The sequence below is a fragment of the Mustela lutreola genome, chromosome 10 (genome assembly GCF_030435805.1).
Source record: "Mustela lutreola isolate mMusLut2 chromosome 10, mMusLut2.pri, whole genome shotgun sequence".
NCBI lineage: Eukaryota > Metazoa > Chordata > Mammalia > Carnivora > Mustelidae > Mustela > Mustela lutreola.
Genome location: NC_081299.1, coordinates 15482513 through 15510323, shown reverse-complemented (window position 1 = coordinate 15510323; position 27811 = coordinate 15482513). Strand labels below are relative to the sequence as shown.

Below are 27811 nucleotides of genomic sequence, written 5' to 3'. Positions count from 1 at the left end.
AAAGAAATTTGAGTGCAGAATCATTCTAGATTTTTAATGTTATCTATCCTGGTTGTTTCCAGTTACCTTGGCCTACACCTATTTTGACAGCAGTTTTTCTTTTTCTTTTTTTTTTTTTTAATTTTTTTTTTTTTAATTTATTTGACAGACAAAGATCACAAGTAGGCAGAGAGGCAGGCAGAGAGAGAGAGGAAGGAAAGCAGGCTCCTCTGTGGAGCAGGAAGCCCGATGCGGGGCTCGATCCCAGGACCCTGGGATCATGACCTGAGCCGAAAGCAGAGGCTTTAACCCACTGAGCCACCCAGGCGCCCCAGTGACAGCAGTTTTTCTTAATGACTTACCTTCAGTTATTCCTAAAACATTTTTCTTCTTCTTCTTCTTCTTTTTTTTTTTTTTTTTTTTTTTGAATCAATAGCTTTTTAGTTTCACACTCCATCTGGTTAGTTTGTGTAAGTAATTTTGTGGCAAGAATAGGAACAGCATATAGCTCAGCTAGCTTGCAGAAGGGCAAGGCCTACAACAGAATAGCTTCGTAACCCTGACCTGGGTGCCCAGAATGTCAGAGCTTTCTTTCCATCTGTAAATTTTGCAGAAGAAATGGAGAGTTAATGCAGTGAGCTGCTTAAGATGTGTTTACGTTACTCTGTAAAACTGAATTTTTTTAATCTTAGGTGTCACATTTTTGTTTTATTGTAGGTGACATGTTTTGAATTTTCTCAGATGTGTAAACAATTTTAATCATTACAATTCAGACTCGGGATATAAGAAGAAATATATTCTTTCACTTTCTCCCTTTCTCTTTCTCCAGGTGGGTCCTATGTGTATGAACTCAGTGCAGTCCTTATACACAGAGGAGTGAGTGCATATTCTGGCCACTACATTGCCCATGTGAAAGATCCACAGTCCGGTGAATGGTATAAGTTTAATGATGAAGACATAGAAAAGATGGAGGGGAAGAAATTACAACTAGGGATTGAGGAAGATCTAGGTAAAACCTTTAAGTTGTGAGTGCCCTTTTAAAATATAAATTTTTTTTTTTGTTTTAACTAGAAATTTTTGTGATAATCTTAAGGCCCAAGATTGGGTTCTGGATATTTGCATTTCTTAAACACACGTAAAGTCTCTGAACATCGTTTATTAGCAATGCCTGAATTAAAAAAAAAAATTGTTTTTCTCCCCCAGAGATGGTTTCTGTAATGGTTTCAGTGCAGTTTGAAGGCAAATATTCAATAACCAGTTTAATTTTGGGTAGGAACAGGGATGGAAAGGGGAGAGGATAGCAGGTTATCAAGCTTAAACAGTACTGATGAACAGTAGATTGAACATAGTAGAATTTGTAGTCCTTTTCTTTGGGTTAGGAGGGTCATTTTGGGGAAGTAGCTCTAGCAGGGCACCATTGCTCTTGAGAACAGTGCCTATCCTGTTGAGTGTCTTTTCCCATCCCTGGAATGTGAGCAGTACCTCTGAGGGGTGAGCTGCTTGTTTTGTAGTGATGAGGTCTGCCATCAGGAGTACTTGGCGAATAGCTGTTACCAAGTCCGTGTTCTTGGCCCAGAATACACACTTACTCCCACTTCCCGCAGAAGTGAATGGTTCTTCCAGTAGGAGCCATCTTGGCCGAGCTTCTCATCACTTTATTATTGTGTTTGTCATTTTTGAGTGAGGTTTCGACTATGGGGTCTAAGTACTAGAAAAGGATTGTCCCCTGCCACTGTTCTTAATCAAATCCATTTTCTCAAGGTGTGAGGGAGGAGCATGGCCGTTCGAGTTGGCTTTTGGTGCATATAGGGAATCTTTCTGTGGATGTTAAGAGGAACCATGTTTTCATATTTTGTAGAGGGAGTTCCCATTTTTAAATCACATGTAGGGTATTATGCTAAGCAAAATAAGACAGTTATCCTATACTCTCGGTGATACGTGGAATTTGAGAAATAAGACAGAGAATCATAGGGAAAGAGGAAAAAATGAAACAAATCAGAGAGGGAGAGAAACCTCTTAATCCTAGAGTTTGTCTCTTAATAAGAGACTCTTAATCTCAGAAAATCTCAGAAAACAAACTGAGGGTTGCTGGAGTGGAGGAGGATGGGAGGGAAGGGGCTCTTGGGTCATGGACAGTGGGGAGGATGTGTGCTATGGTGAGCAGTGAATTGTGAAAGACTGATGACTCCCAGACCTGTCTCCTGAAACAAATAATATATGTTAATAATAAGAATAAGAGAAAATAGAAAATACTACAAAAAATTAAATCACATTTCGATGTTTATAGATACTCAGCTATATTCCTCTGACTTTAATACTGAGGTTCTTAACATTTGCTTCTATATATATGTGTGTCACACACACACATATATATATAAAGATTTTATTTATTTATTTGACAGATCACAAGTAGGAAGCAGAGAGGGCGGGGGAAAGCAGGTCCCTGCTGAGCAGAGAGCCTGATGCGGGGCTTGATCCCAGGACCCTGAGATCATGACCCAAGCTGAAGGCAGTAGCTTAACTCACTGAGCCACCCAGGCGCCCCACTTACATATATATATATATATTTTTTTCTTTTCTTTTTTTAATTATGAGAATCTTTCTGGGAACAAAACTGAGATATGGCTTTAACTGTTCTTAACTGAAGTTTATTTGATTCATCTTAATTTTATTCAGAATTGTAGGATTAAAAGCATTGCTAAGGCTGTTTTGTTTAGTATTCTCATATATAGATAGTCCTAAATTGTTTTTTAAATGATAATTTTTTAAAAAGATTTTATTTATCTGACAGAGAGAGATCACAAGTAGGCAGAGAGAGAGGAAGGGAAGCAGGCTCCCTGCTGAGCAGAGAGCCCGATGCGGGGCTCGATCCCAGGACCCTGGGACCATGACCTGAGCCGAAGGCAGAGGCTTTAACCCACTAAGCCACCCAGGGACTCCTAAACAATAAATAAATTTTAAAATTCTAAAAAGAGGGGTGCCTGGGTTAAAGTGCTGGGGCGGAGGGAGAGAATTCCAAGTAGGTTCTGTACGCAGCCCAGCACAGGGCTCCCGTCTCAAAACCCTGAGAGTATGACCTGAGCTGAAACCAAGAAGCAGTTTGCTTAACTGACTGAGCCACCCAGGTGTCCCTCCCTGAACACTTTTATTTTCCTTAAAATTTTTATTTATTTATTTGACAGAGATCACAAGTAGGCAGAGAGGCAGACAGAGAGAGAAGGGGAAGCAGTCTCCCTGCTGAGCAGAGAACCTGATTTGGGGCTTGATCCCAGGACCCTGGTATCATGACCTGAGCCGCAGACAGAGGCTTAACCCACTGAGCCACCCAGGCATCCCCTTCCCTGAGCATTTTAAAATCCAATATTTTTTTAAAATATTTTATTTATTTGTTTGGCAGACAGAGATCACAAGTAGGCAGAGAGAGAGGAAGGGAAGCAGGCTCCCTGCTGAGCAGAGAGCCCGATGGGGGGCTCGATCCCAGGACCCTGGGACCATGACCTGAGCCGAAGGCAGAGGCTTAACACACTGAGCCACCCAGGCGCCCCAAAAATCCAATATTTTTTTTATCATGATTTTAAGTAGCTACAAATAATGTGATTTCTGACATAAATAGTGGAAATGTAACATCACTCTTTTAAGAGAGTCCAGATGAAATTAGTAACATAGTATCAACTTCTCAAAAGACACTTGTGGATGGGTCTTTAGAACAGGACATTTTTAACCCTTACTCTTTCTCCCACGCTAGTATTTATGTTATAACTGACTGTATGGGATTTTGTTCTAGTGGACTATACTTAAGATCTCTATAACCATAAATCTCTAAATAATTCAAAAGTTCTTTTGGATTGAACTTTCTAATTTTTTTTTTAAAGGTTTTATTTATCTGACAGAGACACAGAAAGCAAGGGAACATAATTCGGTGGAATGGGAGTGGGAGAGAGAGAAGCAGGCTTCCTGCTGAACAGGGGATACGATGCAGGGTTCCATCCCAGGACCCTGGGATCATGACCTGAGCTAAAGGCAGATGCCCAACGACTGAGCCACCCAGGCACTCCTGCATTGAGCTTTTTAAAAAAAATTTTATAAATATCACCACATAATCGATCAATATCAGTATGTTAACAAATATCCGAATGGAACAAAGCAAAATTTTCTTGTAAACATCTCTTCTAATTACATGGCTAAAACTTTATTAATCTGTGGGGGAGAGGTTCTATCTTTTTTTTGGATCTGGGAAGATAACTGAGAAAGGAGAGGCAGAAACCACGAGTAGAACCATAGCATTGAGGTGGGTTGCGTTTAGAAAAGAACATAGGGAATTGAAGATCTGGTTGTTGATTTCCCCAGAACTAAGCCTCTTCACCCCCTGGAAGGTTACCCTGAGATACTCAGCACCATTTTGAAGATCATGTTCCTGTGATAAACTTGACCTGTAAAACACTTAATATTTCTACTTGCTACTGAATTTACAGCTAATCTTTATCTTTAGCATTTTAATGAACATACTATTTTGTTAAATTTTGTTTTTTTTTCCAGTTAACATCCAGGGTTATATTAGTTTAAGGTGCACAGTATAGCCTTTCAAAACTTGGCATCTAACACCCAGCCCTCCTCACACCAGTGAACTCCTCAACCCACACCACCCATTTAACCCATCAGCCTGCCCTCTCCTCTCAGGGAGCCATCAGTTTGTGATAAAATAATCTGGATTTATTTTTAGAATCTGAGGCCAACATTAAAATAAACTCATTGCAGGGGCGCCTGGGTGGCTCAGTGGGTTAAAGCCTCTGCCTTCGGCTCAGGTCATGATCCCAGCGTCCTGGGATCGAGCCCCGCATCGGGCTCTCTGCTCAGCAGGGAGCCTGCTTCCTCCTCTCTCTCTGCTTACTTGTAATCTCTGTCTGTCAAATAAATAAATAAAATCTTTAAAAAAAAAAAAAAAAAAACTCATTGCAGTAACACCAGTTTTCTGCTTCTAGGTTTGTCTTTGTGAAAAGTACTTACCATCTTTTAAAAATGGAATGTGGCGCACAACGGGGGAGGGTAGTCAATGTGTCTGAATATTCAGACATCCAAAGAGCATGCTGAATTTGTATTGCCTTTTAGTGTTTTTAAGTTTTTTAAAAGATTTTATTTATTTAACAGAGAGAAAGACAGTGAGAGAGGGAACAAAAGCAAGGGGAGTGGGAGAGGGAGAAGGAGGCTTCCCGCTGAGCAGGGAGCCTGATGTGAGGCTTGATCCCAAGACCCTGAGCCCCCCCAGGCGCCCCTGACTCTTAGTGTTTTAGATCTCTGTTACAGTACCTTAAGTGTGGGGGCGCCTGGTTGGATCAGTTAGTTGGGCATCTGACTCGTGATCTCAACTCAGGGTCATCAGTTAAAGTCCCGTGTTGGGCTCCACACTGGGTGTGGACCCACTTAAAAAATAAATTAAAAAATAATAAAAGAATAAGCATCTTAAATGTGTATTGTGGGAGTTGTGTTCTGTGGCCCTCCCCCTGTCCCTCTCCTGCAAAGCATGGACCAACAAAAGGCATTCTAATTTCGTTACCTTTCGTTTCTCCACCTCAGCAGAACCTTCTAAGTCCCAGACACGTAAACCCAAGTGTGGCAAAGGAACTCACTGCTCTCGAAATGCGTATATGTTGGTATATAGACTACAAACTCAAGAAAAACCCACCACAGCTATTCAGGTACCAGGTGAGCCATTTTCCAAGAATCCATAAGGCAAATACTGTAAAATATCATGCTTACAGGTCAATGACAGGAAATTACTCCTTTTGTCAAAATCGGTTCGTTGCATATGGTAAATGTTGGTAAAAGTAGATATAGACACAGATTTGCTTTAAAGTAGTGAGTTTTGGGGCATCTGGGTAGCTCAGTTGGTTTAGCATCTGACTCCATTTCAGCTCGGGTCTTGATCTCAGGGTCATGAGGTGGAACCCCACGTAGGGCTCCATGCTCGCATGGAACCTACTTAATAAAAATAAAATAATGAGTTTTGGGGGCACCTGTCTGGCTTAGTTGATGTTGTGTTGTGGGTTTGAACCCTACGTTGGGTGTAGAGATTATTTAAATATTTGTTTATTTGAGATAGCATCGCATGGGCCCGGGGGGTGTCCACTCATGAAAGGGGGAAGGACAGGGGGAGAGAATCTTAAAGCAGACTCTGCTGAGCAAGAAGGTCAGTCTCATAACCCATGAGGTCATGACCTAAGCTGAAACCAGAAGGCACACGCTTAACCAACTATGCCACCCAGGCACCCCAAGAATGAATTCTTTAAGAAAAAAAAGTGGTGAGTTTTCAAAATAAAGGAGCCTTTAACAGAGTGATTTCACTGACCCCTCCCCTCGCAAAGAAAAGCAAAAACAGTTTAAATTCTATAGGTAAGCAAAGCATTATTTATTTATGAAAAGAATTTATTTATTTGACAGACAGATCACAAGTAGGCAGAGAGGCAGGTGGGGGAGGAGGGGAAGCTGGCTCCCCGCTGAGCAGAGAGCCGATGCAGGGCTCTATACCAGGACCCTGAGATCATGACCTGAGCCAAAGGCAGAGAGACGCCCAACCCACTGAGCCCCCCAGGCACCCTGCAAAGCATGTATTTAAAGAGCTATTTAGTTTTACTTGGTTTAAATCAGCCATTATGATTTACTTGGTTTAATTTGTAAAGCATGCAAATATGTTTTAGCCACTTTTAATTAATTTTTATGGGTTTTTAAAAAGGAACAGTTGAAGGCTGCTTCGCTGACTCAGGTGGTAGGGCCTGTGACTCTTGATCTCAGGGTGGTGATTTTGAGCGGCATGTTGGGCATAGAGCCTACTTAATTAAAAAAAGAAGAAGAATGGGGCGCCTGGGTGGCTCAGTGGGTTAAGCCGCTGCCTTCGGCTCAGGTCATGATCTCAGGGTCCTGGGATCGAGTCCCGCATCGGGCTCTCTGCTCAGCGGGGAGCCTGCTTCCCTCTCTCTCTCTCTGCCTGCCTCTCTGCCTACTTGTGATTTCTCTCTTTCAAATAAATAAATAAAAAAAAAAAAAAAAAAAAAAAAGAAGAAGAAGAAGAAGAGTTGCTACTGGCCCGAGGACCGTCCTCAGTTGTTATTTTACGTAATTCTGTCTGTGCTCTGTGGCATCCTCAGTTCCGAGTGGTACTTTCTGAGCCATTTGTTGGCTCCAGTTGGCTGGTGACGTGGAGAACCAGGTCGGGCATCAGCCAGTATTATTCTAGTGGCTCATGGAAGTTTTACTTTCGCCTTCAGGTGGACGTCTTTCCCAATAAGGGAGACTTCAGGAGGAAATTGCCACCAGAATCCTAGCCAGTATTTGGTATAGTTCAGAGATCCGTGTGTTTCTTTGTCTTTGAAAACAGGAAAACCTAATTTTTTTCTGTTTTCTGTTTGGAAAGCCTTTCTTCAAGAGCTGGTAGATCGCGATAATTCCAAATTTGAGGAGTGGTGTATTGAAATGGCCGAGATGCGCAAGCAGAGCGTGGACAAAGGAAAAGCTAAACACGAAGAGGTTAAGGAGCTGTACCAAAGGTTACCTGCTGGAGCTGGTCTGTAAGATATTCTGGGACAGCACTGTTGCCATGACGTGCCTTGTCTCTTTCATGTTCGCAGATGTATATGAACAAACGTTCCCCCAACCTTTTCCTTTACCCTACTCGTGCCGCTGAAGTGCTGCAGAATTACTGTGTAAACCAGCAACAGTGTGATGTGTAGCATTCCTTAGAATTTTCATTTATCATGTACTTTAAGAACGGGAAGCTCTTAATAAATTACAAGGTTTAGGTCAGCGCTCTGTGTATATATAAGTCTTACAGACGTTTTTGTTTTGTAAGATACTAATTTGTTCTTAACAAAAGATCTGATTGGATAACTATGGAAGCAACTGACTGTTGATTCCTTGCACAGTGTGTGCCCTGGCCATATTAACCGGCACTCTTTTCTATGAATACTATTTTTATGATACAGGTAGACTGATCTGAAATTTTAATATCAAATATTCTGCCAAGAATAGGAGAGCTTTCTGCTGACCCCTCATTTCTTAAGAATTATCCCACATGAGCCAGCTCATCCCTTTACTGTGTATGTTTAATGCAAGTTTACCTAGTGTAGTGCCTTAGAAAGAAAATCCCAACTTTTCCAGGCTACTGTGCCACCAGTAATGATACTCTATCTTTGTCGTTTCATAGACAGAATTCCCCATGCCCAGTTCCTGCGTAAAGGAGAGGCAATTCAATCCTAATTTTAGAAAATAAATACTCAAGCATAATTGTATTTGTGGTTTTGTCTTTTTCATATCTTAATTTTCTATTACTGGTATAACTTTAAACAAAAGATGATTATAAATTGCTAAATCTGTAAGAATAGCTCTTAAAAGTTCTTTCTGAACTATATCTTACTTGATTCTGACCTTTCTTTGTAACCTGCTACTCTCACTCTGTCCCAAGAGTTGGGATGATTCTAAAGTGCTAGACTGACCTTATTTTACTGGAAATTATTTGGAAATGAATATGATTCAAATCTCTAAATTTATTCAAAAGAGTTGAGACCTAGAAATCTATTTTTGAACTGTATTCCCCAGTTTCCTGCTTTCACTGGATGAGAGACTGGGACTTACTGAATCTAAAGTAAAATGCCGTTTTTGAACCACTCTTTAAAACTGCTGCATCACCCAAAGATTGGATGTGTCAGGTTAACACTTGTGCTTAATACTTGGGCTTCTCTTGGCTGTTTTCGTTTAGTCTAGAAGAACCTGTGCTTACGTTCTTAGAATATGGCTCTTTATCAGTACTTTTGCAAATTATGAACTTTATGATTTTTTTTTCCCATTTGCAGTAAACGTACATGGTAGAAAATCTATGTTGTGCTAAGATGTTGAAAAATCCCAAAGCAGATGACCATGGTTTTGTGCTGCCAATCCAAGTCTTTGCTAAGCATTTTCTGAATCCTACCTGTGTTTGCAAACCTATTTAAAGAAGAGTCACTTACCTAAAATACAAGCCTCATTGGGAACACAAACCCTTTGGCCCTTTTTATTAAAATAAATTACCTCTAAATAATCAAATTTTATCTCTAGGTGGAGTGTTCCAAATATTTTTGATGTCACAGTTTTTCCTGGACTTTTTTTTTTATATAACTCCCCCAAAGAAAATGTCTAATGTTCAATCCAGCATTAAAAAAAAGGTTAGAAGTAACTTTTAACCAAAATGTACATTTTCTGTAGTAAATATTTTAACAAATGCTTTCCTGTTTGGCTAAATGCTGAGATTTTAAACACTGGTATCTCTGCCTTGGCAAATAGAGGTCTCATTCCTTTTTGGGATGAAAGTGTTGCTCAGGTGCTTTTCTGGATCACAAGTCATAAAGAACTTGCCATGAGTCTTTGTCTAGAGCGGAAGCATCTGTAGTTTAAAAACTTTATAGCAAATCTGCCTTAACCTTGAGACTTGAGCTCGACTCTGATCCCAGGGATACTCTTGGCAGAGATTGATACAGTTCTTTATAGTAACAGTGATTGAAAACGAGAGAAAGAGAGACCTATGACCGCAGTTCCTCTTCTCCCACGGGTCCTCCAGCATACTAAAACTGGTGCCCTGAATCTAGAAAATGGCCAGAATTAATAATACAGTATTACATCAGAATCCCTGGCCTGCTCTCTTCCTCCTCTTACTATAAAATCAGATATGATTTTTCTGATCTTAATATCTTACATTTAATTCATATGAAACTGCTCAAAACCAGAATATGCTTCACTTGGACATTTTCTGTGGGACTCTGGTAGGGGATCGGAGCACGGTGTCTTGAATAGACTGCCTTTGAGCCTCGTTGTTGTCGTACGGGTCAGGGGTATGGCCGCCCTGGACCTTGAATCCTGTCAGACAGCCCTTGGGCAGGCGTGCTTTGTGCACATGCAGTTTTCCTAGATTGCCGTTCTTGTGAGGGTGAGATCCTTACTGCATTCTTCAGTTAGTCATAGCACGTGTCGTCTGCTCTTCTGGGAAATGAGAACACCTGCCAAATTATTCTGGAATGTGGCTCTGTGTCACAGTTGTGTTTTCCCTCCTTTGATGGCTTTTAGATCAATACAAATTTTAATCTATGTGACTGTATTTGGGAAAAGAAGAGATACGCTAAAACGTTCACTTTCCTTTCTTGGATAGAGATCATTTGTCTTTGCATTCTTAAGATACCCAGTGTACTCTGTCCCTGGCAGATGCAACGTGATAAATGGCAAATAAAATTGGGAGGGATTTTAAATTTAATGAATGGCACCATCATATATTGTAAAGTGCCACGACCATGTAATCTATACTGAATGTTAAGGTCTCCTCTTTATATATATTTTGTGAATGTATGATTAACTTTTCTATATCTCTTTTCTTCCAAAAAGCTCAAAATGCTTCACTTATCTTATCTTTTACATTCAACAACATCCCTGTGAGGTAGGTAGAAGGCAGGTATTATTACCTTCATTTTACAAATAAAAGACCTAAAGCATAGAGAGTTTAAGTGACTTGCTCAAGTTCAGTTCCTTGGTGGCAGAACTTGGATTAGACCTTGGTCTCAACTTGCAGTCATGAGCTCTTTCTCTGTAGTGGCATTAGGGATGACCAGTCAGAAGGCTCTTAGTTGACAATGTACAGTCTTAGCATAAATAAGGGATGTGACGATGCTGAGTTCTGTTTTTGTAAAAATTGAAACGTTTCAAACTAATCTGGAGATGGAAATTGGTTTTCTAGACCTGTAGTATAAAAGTGGTCAAAATGGGCTTTGAGTTGAATTGTCTATTCCCTCAGATCTCATCAGTAGTAGTACATAATACAAATACGTAAATTCAATCTCTGTATGTTTTCTTCTATGTTTTATGCTGGGACTCACTGGAGATCTTTGTAAGTAATCAAAGCTGGTCCTTTGTCTTTAATTTTGACTTTTAGGGAACTCATGGACTCAGTTTTCCCAAACGAAAATTCAGTTTGAGGTGGTTTGGTTTTATCTTAATTTTTGCAACTTCAAAATCAGTAACAATTCAATTCTAGTGAACTTCATCCTGAAATTTGTTTAAAATAGCTTAGTTTTTTGAGATAATATAATAATGTAACAAATAGCTCATGATATGGTTTGGGGTGGGGAAATCAAGTACATTATAATTGACAGTGTCCTCTTGGATGAAGAAAAATTCAGTGGTTGAAACAGGCTTTTATAAACCGTTACAGCTGATGAGGTTAATCTCTAACTTAAAACTCAGATGTTTCATTTTCAGTTCCACATGTATATCACATATTGGTGAAAAGTGTTCATGAAAATCATTTATGAAATAAACATGATAGGGAATAAGGTTATGTGATTTACGAGCTGGCGTGGAGCATGGCTTTGTAGTTAACCATCCTGGGTGTCCTGATCAGAGCTCTGCTGTGCTGTCAAGCAAGACACTTCTCTCTGTGGATGCCTCTTTTGTAGAATGTGGTTAATAATACCAGCCGATCTCATAGGGCACTGTGCCAACTCGTCCCTATCGTGCACAGCTCCTTGAACCAGAAGAGGGGTAGTTAAATGGAGCTTTGTGTCGTGGTCCCCAAACATTTCCCCTGAACAGTGTTGCTTCTGATTCTGCTAACTTTGGACAGAGTTTGCATTGTCTTTTGAGGAATACGAATGCATCACTTAGTCAAAAAATGGTAAAAATACATAGACTCTTTCCTTTCTTCCTCAGAGCCCTATGAATTTGTCTCTCTCGAGTGGCTGCAGAAGTGGTTGGATGAATCAACACCCACCAAACCTATCGATAATCACGCTTGCCTGTGTTCCCACGACAAGCTTCACCCTGACAAGATCTCATTTATGAAGAGAATATCGGAATACGCAGCTGACATTTTCTATAGTCGATACGGGGGAGGACCAAGACTCACTGGTAATTCAGGGTGTCTTCTCTGCTTACGAAGTAATTCATGAAGTCCTCACCCTATCGTGTCTGTGATCATCTGACTCAGACTGTGCCAGCCGGTCCGAATGTTCTGTATACTTTGCAGAAAGGATTGGCTAAGGATAGAAGTTATGTAGCAGTATACCTCACTTTTCATTGACAGAATTTCCTTCTTCTGAGAAAACCATCTGGTAGTATTTTGTTACTTTGTTCAGTACTCTTCAGGTACTTGAACTTTGGTCTGGTTGATTGCACATCTACTTAGATGGTTATTTAGCATGCGAATGGAAGCTGCTTGATTCTGCTTTGACTATAGAGCTGTATGTAACGACATAGTATCCGTAGTCTGTTTGGTTCTGGTTGTCTCTCCTCAAAACATTTTATTTTTATCAGCAACATAAGCCCCACCTTCACCCTATAGGTGAGTCTACGAAAACGAAATTGCGTGATCACGCTCCCTCCTTTTCCTAAATTAAGTGCTGTTCTCTGAATGTGTACAACTTACTGCATAAAAACTGGTATTTAACTGCGTGGCCCAGGCCTTCTCTTGTACACATCTGGAGTTTTGCTTTCTAAATCTGTTTTTGATTCATGATCAGTGAACTGAGCAGTGATAAGCTCTTTCAGAGAATCACATCTCATAGAATTCCTACAACTGTGAGTTTTAAACTGGTCTTTGGTGGGTTTTTTTCCCCTTTAGTGTTCTGTGCTTTGAAGTGTCCCAATATTTCATACTCACATGAAGCTCTCAATTAACGTTACATAGGTCCCAGAAATGTTGTCTCCCCCCAACTTAGAGCCTCAATTATTTAACTCTAGTCTCATAAAATATGTGTCTAAACCTTGTAGAATATTATACTTGATGGCATAGGCTATTTTAGCATATTACAACGTTTCAGCTCTCATGTTCTTTGTTTATGCCGATACGAGTTTTGCTGTCTTGAAATCTGTACCACCTAAATAATTCAGGCCATAGATCAGCTTTCCCTATTGTCAAAACTTGTGACTTTGCTTTAGAATTCTGTGTCCTGTGAAGTCCTGACACTTTACCTGTGCGCAAACAGACTTCATTTGCTGTCCTTCTCTCCCACCTCTAGTGAAAGCCCTGTGTAAGGAGTGTGTGGTAGAACGCTGTCGTGTATTGCGTCTGAAGAGCCAACTGAATGAAGATTATAAAACCGTGAATAATCTGCTGAAGGCAACGGTCAAGGGGTATGTTGCACAGCGTATACTGTTGACAGTAAACCGAAATAGTTGTAAGAGGGAACAACCAAATGGCTTGTGACTTATAGACAATAGTAGTTAGGATTTTTTGTTTTTTGGTTTTTTGTTTTTTTTTTTAAGATTTTATTTATTTATTTGACAGAGAGAAATCACAAGTAGGCAGAGAGGCAGGCAGGGAGAGAGAGGGAAGCAGGCTCTCTGCTGAGCAGAGAGCCCGATGCGGGACTCGATCCCAGGACTCTGAGATCATGACCTGAGCCGAAGGCAGTGGCTTAACCCACTGAGCCACCCAGGCGCCCCAGTAGTTAGGGTTTTTGAAGAAAGAGGAGTAATGATGTGGATGACAGGGAGGTTAGACTGTGCAGTGATCGCCACTGTGGCTGCGATGAACAAAGGTGAGTCACCCAGCCTTTGTGACTGTATTCCATTCATCAGAAAGGTAGAAGCAGAGGTACGGATCTGAGGTCCAACCAGACCAAGGCAGTGTGTTAGTGCATGTTCAGGTGTGGAGGTGTCCCTCTAGAGAGGCCGGAGTGTGTTAAATGGTACCCAGAGGAGCATCCTTGGCAGAAAAACCCAGCGCCACTCCCTAGCAGACCTCTGGACCCAGGAACCAATAAACTCAGGTGGCATTTATTAATGGCGCTTATTATGGCTAGGTTTAACTTATGTTCTATATTTTCCAAATAAAGAGTAACCTAGTTTGCAATTTTTGGTCATTCTCCAGATAGCCTCATGACTCCATGGATGTGTGTATGTGAGGACCTGTATGTATGCTTGAAGGCCCGGCTGTATGTATTTTGGGGTAGTAGTCAAGGGAAAGAAAGTAGCTCATTGGGTTGTGTTTGGTGCGAATGTAATTGAGGAAGCAGGTAAGACTTGGGATAGAAACAGAATCTGAGATACCTGCATTTCAGTAGTGAAGAGTGAAAATGGCCAAAACATGGGACTGGTTTAAAAATTGTGTGGATGGGGATGCCTGGGTGGCTCAGTCAGTTAAGCCGCTGCCTTTGGCTCCAGGTCATGATCCCAGAGTCCTGGGATCGAGTCCCGCATCAGGCTCCTTGCTCAGCAGGGAGCCTGCTTCCCTCTCTGCCTCTGCCTACTTGCGCTAGCTCTCTTCTCTCTCTGACAAATAAATAAATAAAATCTTTAAAAAGAGGTGGATGGTAGCAAATTTCGAATGTTTGTAATTCATTTTCGTTCATGACCTTTACATGTAAAGGGGGGAGGGCATTAGGAAATGTTACTTGCATGATTTCACATGGTCTCTCTTCCGCAGCAGTGATGGATTTTGGGTAGGGAAATCCTCCCTGCGCAGTTGGCGTCAGCTCGCTCTTGAACAACTAGATGAACAAGATGGTGATGTAGACCAAAGCAATGGGAAAATGAACGGCAACACCTTGAACAAAGGTAACGTGAAAGTCTGTGTCGGTGGTCGTGTGGGCGGCACCGCAGAATTCCCACCTGTGCAATTTCAGAAGCCATTTTTATTAAACCAGAAGCACTCAAGTGTCTCAGAACAAATAAAAAGATTGTTTAAGTTATACTGAAGTTGAGCAAGGGCACAGCAGCTCACGCGAGGAGTTCTGTGTGCCCTGGCATCCTTTTTCCTCTTGGTCGCTCTAGTTAATCACAGGCAAAATTCTTTTTAATTCTACTCCAGACTAAAATTTTTAAGAAAGGTGAGTCTGCTGCCAGTCGCATAGGATATTGTCAGCTCAGTATGTTTGGTTATAGATTATCTGCCCCACTTACAGGCTGCCTTTGGCAAATAAAGTGACCCTGTACTTCTGCATTTTTTCATCCAGGAGAGAAGGCAGCTTATGAATAGTATTTTCTTAATAAATTCTACTGAGTTTTCTGAAGCTATGCTTTCAAGTAGGAAATTATGTTAATATAGGTCAACCACTAAATTGAATTTTATAATCAGTGTTTTGTAAGATACAAGGGGAATTAAGGCTCTAAAAATTATTCGTAGGTTTAAATTGGAAGCTACTGGTTTGATCAGTGTGTTCAGGCACAGTTAGTGACCCTTAAGCAGTTGTCTCACCTTGTTCTCTTATCCAATTATTAGGATCACATACACAGATTTTTTTAAATTATCTTTTAATATTCGTAGCCTTTTTACTGAAATATTCTGAATTTCTGAATATTCTGGCTCTTCCCATATCACTACCTTTTAATTTTTTGTATATTTTATTTTAATAAATGGACTAGGATTATTTTTTTGAAGGAAGTTAACACACAGTGTTTTATTATTGTCAGGTGTACAACACAGTAATTCAGCAACTCTTACTTTATAAAAAATAAAATCCTCAAAGCCGCTATTTGTTTCAGGCTGTGACTTTTAATGTTTTTGGATTCGACCTTTTTTGAAAACCCTCTTTTTAGTAGCATCATGTGACACTGTGTTAAATATTTACTTGGTGCTCTTTTAAACTTCTTTATGTGTTCGTGGTCTTTTTTTTTTTTTTTTTAAAGCTTTTAAGTAATCTCAGCACCTAACAGGGCTCAAAATCAAAACCCAGAGATCAAGTCACACACTCCAGCAACCGAGCCAGCCAGGCACCCGAGTGATTGTTCCTTTTAAGTAAAGTCAGGTGCCATAATAGGCAGTATCTTGATGTTGGCCTAGCTTAAAAATAGTTTTCATGTTGGTTTGAGAGTAATATGCTTCTCTTCTCCCCCTTCCTCCATTCAGAGATTTTAAGAGCTTGAAGCAGAGCAGAAGGTACAAAGTAAAATCTGGAAGCCTTTCTACAAATTTAATCACTATAAATGGGGTTTTCTTTTGTCTTTTAGTAATGGCAGTCCTGTAGGTGCAGTCGTGCATTTTCCTCTATTAGAATATATGGCTCTTCTTATTTAGTGGCTGAAGGAATCCATACATTATTGTATGGATGTATTCTATTTATTTAACTGATTTTTTTTTCAGTTTTGTACAATTAATATATAAGAACAGATAAAGTGAGCATCCTTACATATGCTTGTACCTACATCTTTGCATAAATTCCCAGAAATGGTTGGATCAGAGAATTATAACCATTTATAATAGCCATGTACTGATACGTATTGGTAAATTTTCTCCAGAAAGTATATATGGGCTTGTTTTTACATGCTTTTATCAACATGAACAATAAACCTTTCACATGAGCTAATACTAGTCTGATACATGAAAAATGACTTAGCAGTGTCAGGGGTTTGCCTTTCAAAATTACCATCGAGATCAACCATGGTCCTTTATTTAAGAAGTTCTTGTTGTGTTTGTGATAGAGTGTCCTTCCTATGCCTGTTTTTTTACTGAGCTTTTTAATGGTTAGTAAATATTCTTTAAATGTCTTATGTACTTAAACTAAAACCCATGGATAACTATTCTAATCTCCTTAGACTTAAGACTTTTTATGTGACCGTGTAACTGGTATACACAACTACAAATTCACGGTGACACAGTGTAGACAGATAGGAAAAATGAATATTGGAAGAGAAATGGTAACGGGAAAAGCTCAGTTGTTAATATATATTTTTCATGTTAAAGGTTAAGTCCTTATTTCTCATTAGTCTTCTGAAGCTTTCTGTTCAACCCCTGAAAGAATAGGTGGGTGAAAATGACATGACATGTAGGTGATTAACTTGGTTTATGATCCTGTATTCTGAATAGCTTGACTCGAATTAATGGAAGGATATGTAAAGTATTTTTCAATTTGAAAAAAGGAACATTTTCTTGCATAATATAAATCTTGAAAAAAGGAAAACTGCCATTCAGATATTTTTCTTTCCTTTTAAGGGAAAGAAATATAACACTTCCTAACAGTAGCAGGTAGGAATCACTTGGGTCTAATTTTCAGAATGTTTTAAGTTTTCTTTGTTCAAAATTGTGCCCAGTCATATCTGTCTGCTACTTTGAACTTCAAATATAACAGCCAGAGTGGTTATTATCTGTATTTCTTTTGATTAGATGAATCAAAAGAAGAAAGAAAAGAAGAGGAGGAGGAATTAAATTTTAATGAAGACATTCTTTGTCCACATGGTAAGCCAGAAGCATGCGTCTTCCCTTGCTTGTCTGATATTAGCATATCATAAATGTGTTCAGAGTTTTGCCGCATTTCTTAAGGGTTAGGCCCAGACATGGCAGTCAGGGTGGAGCGCTGGCTTTCTAGCCTGCACTTGGTCTTACCCTGTTTAATGGTTAGCTTCTTGCTTCCTGTTTTCCCGCTAGTACCCCCTTATATCTTCTGCTCTTTCCTTGCAAGAAATTAAAAAAAAAAAAAAAAAAAGCAAAATAGGATTTTCCCATATTTAGAGAAGAAACTTTTTTGCCACTTGCCACATTGAAGGACTATCTGAGTTAAAAGGAAGAATTTCAGTTATGTCCCATGACTGTGAGTCTTTGCTCTACTTGAACATTTTCACAAGTGTTTATACATTTTAATATTATCAGGGCTATTTCTGGTTTCATTTCATTTTCATTTAATGACCAGCTGCCGTGTGCTGTGTACTCCTAATAATAATTTCCAGGTTTTTATTTATCCTGTGTATTTGGTTGCGTATTATTTTTCTTAAGGAGTGCTCATTTCTAGTAAGTAACTTTTTGCAAGGGACTGATTGTATATGAGACACGGTTTTCCATTCTGTTAGCTCTGTGAAAGTTAAACAGGCATTTGCTTCTCAAAGCCATTTATGCACAAGTGTCCGCACCTCCCACCCCATCCCTGACTGTATCCAGCTCTTACCAGTTCATTATGTACCAATGCATGGTATCTCAGCGCCTACCCGCATGCACACGAGTCCTTTTATATCCGGAGTCCTTGAGGACATTAGTGATTATAGTCGTCACTCAAATGATACTTGTGTCCTGGCCATTTGGACATTGTTGCACTGTATGTACTTCACTGAGTCGTTGAAGGACTGTGCTTACTTGTTCATTGGCCATACAGCTGGGAGGGGAAGTCATCTTGGGGTGTGGATTTGCATCTCGTGGGGAGGGCCACAAGCCCATTTTTCCTTCCTGTCCCATCACCTTGCCTCCCAGTTGGCCCTGCTTACACTGGAGGAACGCACAGGAGGAACACAGATGCAAAGAGGACACGACCTTGTGTGTGGTTGGCAGGTTGAGTAGGTAGAAGAAGGTGAAGTGAATAGCCAAGAGTACATCAGTTGTTCTCGTGACGCTTTCATACCAGTTTTTCTTTTCCCTTAAGCATCACAGCAAGGATGCAGACAGTGGGGTACGTTCCTCCCTTCTGAGAGTTGAGGCCTCTGCGACACAATGTTGACTTTCCTGCTCGGTGCCTCCCTGCTGTTTGAAACAGTGTCAGAACTCAGACTGTCATCTTACCCCTCGTTTCACTGACTTTTGCTCAGTCTTCCCACCTCTTGTCTCATCTTGTCATTTCAGCGTCACAGTTGTGACAAAAAGCATGGCAGAGCTGAATGTGATTTCAGGACTTGTGCTACACTCCTCAGCTGAAAATTTGAGCACAAGAGGTGGTTTTTAGGTCTTCAGCCTGATCTCAACTCGTGGCTATATTTTATCTTGAATTTGATTTTATTATTTTTTTACGTAAGTTGTACTTTCAGCAAGGGCTTGAACCCACGACTGTGAGATCAAGACTCGCGTGCTCCACCCGCTGACCCAGCCAGGCACCCCTACATACTCTAGTAGTTTTTTTTTTTTTTTAAAGATTTTATTTATTATTTATTTGGCAGAGAGAGATCACAAGTAGGCAGAGAGGCAGGCAGAGAGAGAGGAGGAAGCAGGCTCCCCGCTGAGCAGAGAGCCCGGTGCGGAACTCGATCCCAGGACCCTGAGATCATGACCTGAGCTGAAGGCAGCGGCTTAACCCACTGAGCCACCCAGGCGCCCTCTCTAGTAGTTTAAAAGGATAGTTCTCAGCGATTGTTTTTGTGGACCTCACTTTTTAGTGTACTGTGTGTCTGTGGGACCCAGGTTTTCAGGTGCAGGATATTGGACCTTACTTAGAAACCCACTTCACCTATTCGGTTTATATTAAAGCTCATTCGTGGTGGTAGTAGAACACTACTGGTAGTAAGAGGGTAGTGCACAGGAACTGAATGTTGACCGTTTGTCCGTTAGTTTTTTGTTGTTGTTGTTGTTTTATTTTGTTTTTTTGTCTGTTAGTTTCGTAAGGGTATAGATACTAACTCATTTAGCCTCTACAGCAACCGTGAGTGGTCAGTATTAGTATTACTGTCACATCCGTGATACTCACGAGTAAGTAAACTGAGTCACAAAGAGGCGAGAATTATCTGCTGGAGGTCCTCACCCTTGAGAGGTAGTTTTGCAAAGGCTAGGTATATAATTGTTGGAAATTATTTTCTGTCAAAACCCGGAAGGAATTGCATCTTACAGTGTACCATTTGTCCAAAGCCATTCTTTGTAGGTTACCTTTTTTTCTTTCATTTCTGGCAGCTTGTATGACTTTTGTCTCCAGCGTTGTGACCTCTCACCTCAACCCGCCTCCGTGTGGGCCCGACCTCCTCTGTTTTGTGAGATGCTCTCTGGGTGCTGTGCGTGTGGCTGAGGCTGGTGATGATAAGCTTTGCTGTTGGGAGGCCTCTGGCTGGCCTCTTGCTCTGGGGAATTCCCACTGTTTGGGATCTGTTCTTAGGCTACTCAGATTTTCCATAAGTATCTTCCATCTTCCTGCTTGCAGAGTGCTGACTGGACTGTCAGAGCTCTGGGGTCGTGAGAGACAAGAGGGTTTGGGAGCCTCTGCCTTCTGTGTGGAAACACTTAACTCCATCTCAGTTCGTGCCCACATTCATCTGCGCACTTTGTTCCCCAGTGCAGGGGCCTGAGGCTGAGTGTTTCAGAGAAGCCTGTGGTATTCTGTGGATAGAGTGGCTTAGAGCATGAGGAAGGGACTGAGAATTTACTGCCTCCTAAGTACAGACTTGCGGTCCATTTACCTGCTTTTTAATACCATCTGTGCTTCTGTGTGCTCCCAATTCCTGGGTCATTGGGGGCACTTCTGCAATGTAGTGAATCTGGTTACTTCCTGACTTTTGCCAATTTAAAATTCATTTTTCTTGTGTCCCATCGATTTCCTCTTAAGCTTCAAAACTTTTTGTTGGCACGGCTCCCGCAGTGTTTTCTTTATCCATCATCATTATTTTATAAATTTTTTTAAAAATCCCTTTACTCTGGAGGCGCCTAGGAGGCTCAGTCAGTTAAGCAAGTGTCCAACTCTTGGTTTTGGATCAGGTCATGATCTCAGGGTTGTGCATGCAGTAGGGAATCTCCTTAGGACTCTCCCCAGAGAGGGCTTACTCGGCCCCTCCCCCCACATGCGCATATGCCCACACACACAGACACTCTCTCTCAAATCCTTAGAATTAAAAAAAAAAAAAAAAGTCCCTTGGAGCACCTAGGTAGCTCAGTAGGTTAAAGCCTCTGCCTTCAGCTCAAGTCATGATCCCAGGGTCTTGGGATGGAGCCCCGCAACAGGCTCTCTGCTCAGCAGGGGACCTGCTTCCTCCTCTCTCTCTGCCTATTTGTGATCTTTGTCTGTCAAACAAACAAATAAATAAATAAATAAAAATCCCTTTACTCTGGTTTAATGTTGTGTTTTTTGTTTTGTTTTGTTTTGTTTTTTAAAGATTTTATTTATTTATTTGACAGAGAGAGAGATCACAAGAAGGCAAAGAGGCAGGCAGAGAGAGAGGAGGAAGCAGGCTCGCTGCTGAGCAGAGAGCCTGATGCGGGGCTCGATCCCAGGACCCTGAGATCATGACCTGAGCCGAAGGCAGAGGCTTTAACCCACTGAGCCACCCAGGCGCCCTGGTTTAATGTTATTTAGGAGGCACTGAAAATCCAGTTTCAGAATTTTTTTTTTTATCTGGATGTCCTTATTGTGAATTTGCATATTTTTACTGTGAAATCCCAGAATATCTATAAAGACCTGTGTATATTTAATACATCAGAGATTTATGTGAGTTAATCACTGGATTATATTCCATTAGGAGATTTACTGCTGCCATAGAGTTCAGTATTTATTGTATATGCTATGTATGCATCAAGCTTTTTTACCCAGTTCATTTTGTATTTATTTAAGTGGATAACCTTTCTTCCCTTCTCCTTCCTTCCTTCCTTCCTTTCTTTGAGAGAGAGAGAGAGAGAGACAGCCAGAGAGGGAACACAAGCAGGGACAGTGGAAGAGGGAGAAGCAGACTTTCCATTGAGCAGGGAACCTGGTATAGGGCTTGATGCCAGGACCCCAGGATCATGACTTGAGCCAAAGACAGATGCTTAATGACTGAGCCACCTAGGCGCCCCAACCTTTTTTTTTTTTTTTTTTAAATAAAATTTATTTATTTGAGACAGTGTCTGCATGGTAATGAGCTGGGGGACGAGCAGAGAGAAGCAGACTCCCTGCTGAGCCAGAATTTCCCCCCAACCAACACCACCCCCCATGGGTGGTGAAATCATGACCTGAACTGAAATCAAAAGGTGGACACTTGGGCACCTGGGTGGCTCAGTGGGTTAAGCTTCTGCCTTCAGCTCAGGTCATGATCTCAGGGTCCTGGGATCGAGTCCCGCATCTGGCTCTCTGCTTGGCAGGGAACCTGCTTCCTCACCTCTCTCTCTGCCTGCCTCTCTACCTACTTATGATCTCGGTTTTTCAAATAAATAAATAAAATCTTTAAAAAAAAAAAAAAAAGATGATCACATAACTGACTAAGCCACCCAGGCGTCCCTAAACCTTTCTTATTGCAAAATTTGCTTTGCAGTTGGGCAGTTTAGATCTAGATTTTGTGGGTGAGGATATTTATACACAGTCTGAACTCATTGTTTACTAGATTCCTGTTTTTTACTGGAAGAATACTTGGGGATTAGGTTAACCAGTATATTTGGTGAATTTGATCTCTCATGGCTGATTTGATCTTGTGTTGAGAGATGTTGCTCCAGGATGAATTTCATTGATTGGCTTTTTCTTTTCAAATTTAGGAAAGTGATACTTATCACAGGATACAAGTCTAAAAATTCATATACTACAAGTAAAAGTTAGTGATTGTGAGGTCATAAGCAGGATTCAGATATGTGCAGTCATGCAGTTATTAAAATAATAGGACATGGGGTGCTTGGTGGCTCAGTTGTTAAGCATCTTCCTTGGGGTTGGGTTGTAATCCCAGGGTCCTGGGATGGAGCTCCCTGCTTGGTGGGAAGCTTGCTTCTCCCTCTCCCACTCCCCCTGCTTGTGTTCCCATTTCACTATGTCTCTGTCAAATAAATAAATAAAACCTTAAAAAAAAATGATAGGACACTAACTTTAGAAACATGGTAAGAAGTACAGGGGAGAGGACTTTGTTTATTCACTCAAACTGCAGTGAAGTGATTTATTAAAATAGTCTCCTGAATTCAGAAATAAATTTAGGTTGTTCTTTATACACATCCAGCATTGAAATGCCTCCCATCATAACTAGGGCAACATGTCCCCAGTGACAGGAAATCCCCTTAAAGTGTGTGTGTGTTTATATTACTGTTTCCTTTGTTCACATACCTCTTCTGAATCACGTACATGGTTCAGCACAAACGCAGCCTTCAGTCTTGTTGGGGGGAAGGCAAGAAAGAAACCAGTTTAAAATTATAATTGCTTTGGAGTTCTTTTAAATCAGATTGTGGAAATCTACTGTCATCTTTTTTATGACTGCATTATATTTCATCATAAAGATGTACTAAATTAGAATCCAGTAATCCAGTTAACCTTTTATTTTATTTTTTTAAAGATTTATTTATTTATTTGACAGAGATCACAAGGCAGAGAAGCAGGCATAGAGAGAGGAGGAAGCAGGCTCTCCGCCGAGCAGAGAGCTGGATGTGGGGCTCCATCCCAGGACTCTGGGATCATGACCTGAGCTAAAGGCAGAGGCCCCACTGAGCTACCCAGGCGCCCCTCCAGATAACCTTTTAAAAAACTTCCCCATTTGTCTGAGGATAGACATATTGGAATAGGTCTTCATGACCTCAGGAAATTTAAATCAACAACCTACTCAGAAAGAAGATTAATTTTTACAGTGTGACCTATTTGCTCTGATAATAAGTTCTCTAAAGCAATCTTTTCTTGGGGTTATTCAAAGCTCAGTGAGAGATAGAATGGAAGACGATGCATTTTAAGGTGTTAGAAATTTGGGGGTTTGGATGAGACAGACCTGAGGTCATATCCCAGCTGTGTTATAAACAATCCATGCTGGTGACTGGGTATATCAACTTCACTGATTGTGTTTATTTTATAGAACCTGTAAAGCAAAAAATGATGAGACAGTACTTTGAAAAGTTACTGGCTTTATTTTTCTTAGATATGGGGTAGAAACAAATGTATGGCTTTGAAAACCTAATGATTGGGGGGGGGGTGTAATGACTACACCTAATAATGTAAGTGCAGTTCACTAATTGACCAGAGACAGCTGAAACAGCAGGATGTAGAAACAGAAAAGGGCCGAGGGGTGGAGAAAGGCAGACAGGCCCCCTGAAAGCCTGACATGGGCCAGCAAGCAGTAAACTGATATGGGGCCCTTAAGATTGGGAGTTGCTGCTGCCTGGGCGTTCCTGTGATGGGAAAAGAGGGAAAGGGGTGGTGCTGAGCATGTTCTCCTCTGGGTTTGTATTGTTTTTTAAGATGTATTTATTTCTTTCACAAAGAAAAGCAAGTGTGCAGGGGTAGGCAATGTGGAGAGAGAAAGAGAGCCTCTCCCCGGAGACTTCCTGCTGAGCGAGGAGCCTGGCATGGGACTCAGTCCCATGACCCATAAGATCATGACCGGAGCCAAAACCAAAAGTTGGAGGCTTACCTGACTGAACCACCCCAGCACTCAGTCCTCTGCTATTTTCAAAGATTCCCAGGAACTGGGGTGACAGCAGTAGTAAGAAAGCCAACTAGATTTTGACTGGAGATGGTTTTCTTATTCAACTTGAGTTGATACGTAAGAGAATGGCTCTGGTAAGATTGGACCCAACCTTGGGCGCCTCGGTAGCTCAGTGGGTTAAGCCTCTGCCTTCAGCTCAGGTCATGATCTCAGGGTCCTGGGATCAAGTCCCGCATCGGGCTCTCTGCTCTGCAGGGAGACTACTTCCCTGCCTCTCTCCCTACTTGTGATTTCTCTGTCAAATAAATAAATAAATAAACCTTTAAAAAAAAAAAAATTGGACCCAATCTTGAAAATCCTATTTCTCCAGCCGGAGTGGGTGGAGGTAACTGTAGGCGAGTGGTGAGTGTGCCATTTGGATATGAGTGGAGGCACAGTACTGTTGAACCACCCTGCTGGCAAAGGGTACCTCAATCCCCAGAAGGCCCTTTTCACTGCTTCCTTTACTGACAGGTAGAGAGATAGAGATGGGAAGTGCTTGGCTCTAGTCTTATACATTTGTGTGTGTTTTGTTTTGTTTTGTTTTTTGTTTTTTAATTGCCTGGTGTTTCAATCACAGACTTCGATTAAGGACATACAGGAATGGCTAGTTCTTCAGAATTAAGGATGAAATTTAAAGAGTTTTGAAACTAAGGAAAGAGTAAATTACAGGAAAGAAAAAAAGGAGGATCTACAAATTTTTTTTAGGTTGAAGGAGATTTGGGGGGCTCTATATTGATTTTTTTTTAACTCCCCCCAATATAATCTTTTTTTAACTTAGGGGAGTTATGCATATCTGAAAATGAAAGAAGACTTGTTTCTAAAGAGGCTTGGAGTAAACTGCAGCAGTATTTTCCAAAGGCTCCCGAGTTTCCAAGTTACAGAGAATGCTGTTCCCAGTGCAAGGTACTGAATGTGGTGCTGCCTCCTGGGGAAATCACATGTCGCCTCCCTGGATTGACTTTCCCCGGGAATTGACATTGTACTTCTGTGGGGGGAGTAGGGAGGAGGCATGTCCTGTGCTGTCAGCAGGGGGTGGTTGATTGCTTCTCGTTTCATTCTCTTACAGATTTTAGAAAGAGAAGGGGAAGAAAATGAAGCCTTACATAAGATGATTGCAAATGAGCAAAAGACTTCTCTTCCAAATTTGTTCCAGGATAAGAACAGACCGTGTCTCAGTAACTGGCCAGAGGTATAGTGATCCCCATAAAGTAGGATAGAATTCATTTTAACCTTTTAAAGGCACTTTGCAAATTCCTAATGAACTGTTTGGGAGCAACCCAGAGCGCCTCTAATTCTCATTGTTTAGTTGTCTAATTGGAGGGTTTACCCTAGCTTGGCATTTCTTGGCAGAGAGCTATATTTGCATTATATGTATAAATCTTGAAACAGGAGAACGACAGCATATGGGAAAACATTTTCCCTAAAGATGTAGGTGAGTTAATGGACATTTGCATGTGATTCTCTTGTTCCAGGAAACGGATGTTCTATACATTGTGTCACAATTCTTCGTAGAAGAATGGCGAAAGTTTGTTAGGTACGGCCCCAAATTTGCTATTTCCTTTTCTTTTGTTGTTGATTCTGCTATTTTTAACAATTAGTAGGGGCTCCTGGGTGGCTCAGTCAGTTAAGCATCTCCCTTCAGCTCAGGCTGTGATTCCAGGCTCTTGGGATCGAGCCCCACATCGGCTCCCTGCTCAGCCAGGAGCTTGCTTCTTCCTCGCCTTCTGCCTGCCACTCTGCCTACTTGTACTCTCTCTAGCTCTCTGTCAAATAAATAAATAAAATCTTAAAAAAAAAAAAAAAAAGAATTAATGGATTCTGATCACAGTACCTTTGATGGTTACTTTTTTAGCATGTACTAAAATTTTATTTTGTTGACAATTAAATACATTACAGATGTAAAAATAATTATCTTAAACCTCTTGAGTGGTTGTGGTAGTGATGTATATTGATCCTCCTTGTCTTACTTGAGTAGAAAACCTACAAGATGTAGTCCTGTGTCGTCGGTTGGAAACAGCGCTCTTCTGTGCCCCCACGGGGGGCTCATGTTTACATTTGCTTCCATGACCAAAGAAGATTCTAAACTGTGAGTTTCTTCTCCTCATGTAATTTTTCTAGTGATTAATAATGAATGCTTAGGTAATTTTTATCTGACACAAGCAGTGTATATGAAGGATCTAGGCCTTTGCTGAAATGTGGGGTTTGTCCTTTCAAAAGCTCCACTAGAGTGAGCACTCCCCTTTAAAAAAGGGGTGTGGGGGGGGGGCAAGACTGCTTCCATAGAGCAGGCGAGAATCTGCCTGAAGCTGCCGTGCTCTTTGTGTCTACCTTGTCCTTCCCAGGGCCCCAGTCTTATTCTCCCAAGCTGCCAGTTCCAGTACTGCCTCTTCCAGCATCCCGTAATCACCAGGGGCTTGCTGGTCCTCGTTTTTCCTGCAGCCACCAGGCTTCTGCAAACATATGAGGAGGAAGGCACTGTGGCACCAGAGCAGAGCTACTGGGCTGGTCATTTGCAATTCTGGGGTCTTAAAGTCAAAATTTTTGTCCCACTCACTCTTCAAGTGCTTCCAAAAGGACTCATGTCTGAAATTTACCCATGATATTGCCATTTTATCTTTTCAAAGAATTAAAAACTATGTAAGAGAACATAGAATGCCTCTGATATTGCTTATAAACTGTGAACATTGGAACACATACATAATCATTCCTTTGGGACTAAGAGTAGAGGTGGGGAGTTTACTATTCATGTTAATACTTTCACATCATTTAGGGAAGCTTATAGTTATTAATTTTTCTTTCTATGGGGTACCTGGGTGGCTCAGTGGGTTAAGCCTCTATCTTCAGCTCAGGTCATGATTTCAGGGTCCTGGGATCGAGCCCCGCATCAGGCTCTCTGCTCAGCAGGGAGCCTGCTTCCCCCCTCTCTCTCTGCCTGCCTCTCTGCCTACTTGTGATCTCTGTCTGTCAAATAAATAAATAAAATCTTTAAAAAAAATAATTTTTCTTTCTATGTTCTTCCCTCTTTTTTTCCTTCCTTCCTCTATGCAGGTGGTGTTGTAAATGCTAGACATCAGGAGGATAACTGTAATAATAGAGCTGTGTGTACCAGGCAACTTAAATATTAAACAATTCAAATAAAACTGAAGGCCCCTCAGTCTTACCCTTTCTTCCCTTCCTCCCTCCCTTTGTTCTGCGTACATCCATCTTGGGCCTGAAGTTGAGAGTTACCTTGCTCTGAAAGTACTATTTACAAAGTAATATTTTGCTTATTTGAAAATGGGTTTTACAAACGGACATCATACGGTATTTGTCCTTCATTTGGTTTCAGTTTTTGAGATTTAGACTTGCAAGAACTGTTGATCCCTATAATGTGAATCTTGAGTTTCACTGCTCTAACACTCTCCTTGTATGAGGTTTACTGCTGTTCTTTGTTGAGGATGATGTATCTTTTTCTTAACTTTTCTGTATTAAATACTGGTCTTAGTGATTTGACGATTTGGGTTTAGGAGACTAATGGATTATTTTAATTCTCTTAATTTCCATGTGTCTTAAGGCATGTTGTGTTTTTTTGCACAGTATAGCTCTCATATGGCCCAGTGAGTGGCAGATGATACAAAAGCTCTTTGTTGTGGATCATGTAATTAAAATCACAAGAACTGAAGTAGGAGATGCAAACCCTTCAGAAACACAGTATATTTCTGAGCCAAGTAAGTTTTCATATTTGTTCGTATAGTTAACACTTGACATTTTAAGAGAGGGAAGGAGAGTGTGTCACTGCTGTATTCCCTATTTAAAATTAACAATCAAAAATAAA

At 40.9% G+C, this 27811-nt stretch overlaps 1 protein-coding gene across 7 annotated transcripts in view; it reads left to right on the top strand.

Annotated features, from left to right (window-relative positions):
• The window catches only part of USP48 (ubiquitin specific peptidase 48), a 94605-nt gene that overhangs the window by 43168 nt on the left and 23626 nt on the right, over positions 1-27811 (top strand). For 2 of the 7 annotated variants that reach the window (XM_059135079.1, XM_059135075.1), the window contains exons 9-20: positions 809-988; positions 5551-5679; positions 7385-7534; positions 11695-11892; positions 13002-13116; positions 14411-14541; positions 17087-17158; positions 24776-24900; positions 25064-25186; positions 25470-25531; positions 25973-26083; positions 27574-27704. In XM_059135079.1, coding sequence (XP_058991062.1) covers positions 809-988; positions 5551-5679; positions 7385-7534; positions 11695-11892; positions 13002-13116; positions 14411-14541; positions 17087-17158; positions 24776-24900; positions 25064-25186; positions 25470-25531; positions 25973-26083; positions 27574-27704 — 1527 coding nt within the window. The remainder of the gene's footprint in view (positions 1-808; positions 989-5550; positions 5680-7384; positions 7535-11694; positions 11893-13001; positions 13117-14410; positions 14542-17086; positions 17159-24775; positions 24901-25063; positions 25187-25469; positions 25532-25972; positions 26084-27573; positions 27705-27811) is intronic. The other 5 variants (XM_059135078.1, XM_059135077.1, XM_059135076.1 and 2 more) reach the window with 5 other exon arrangements.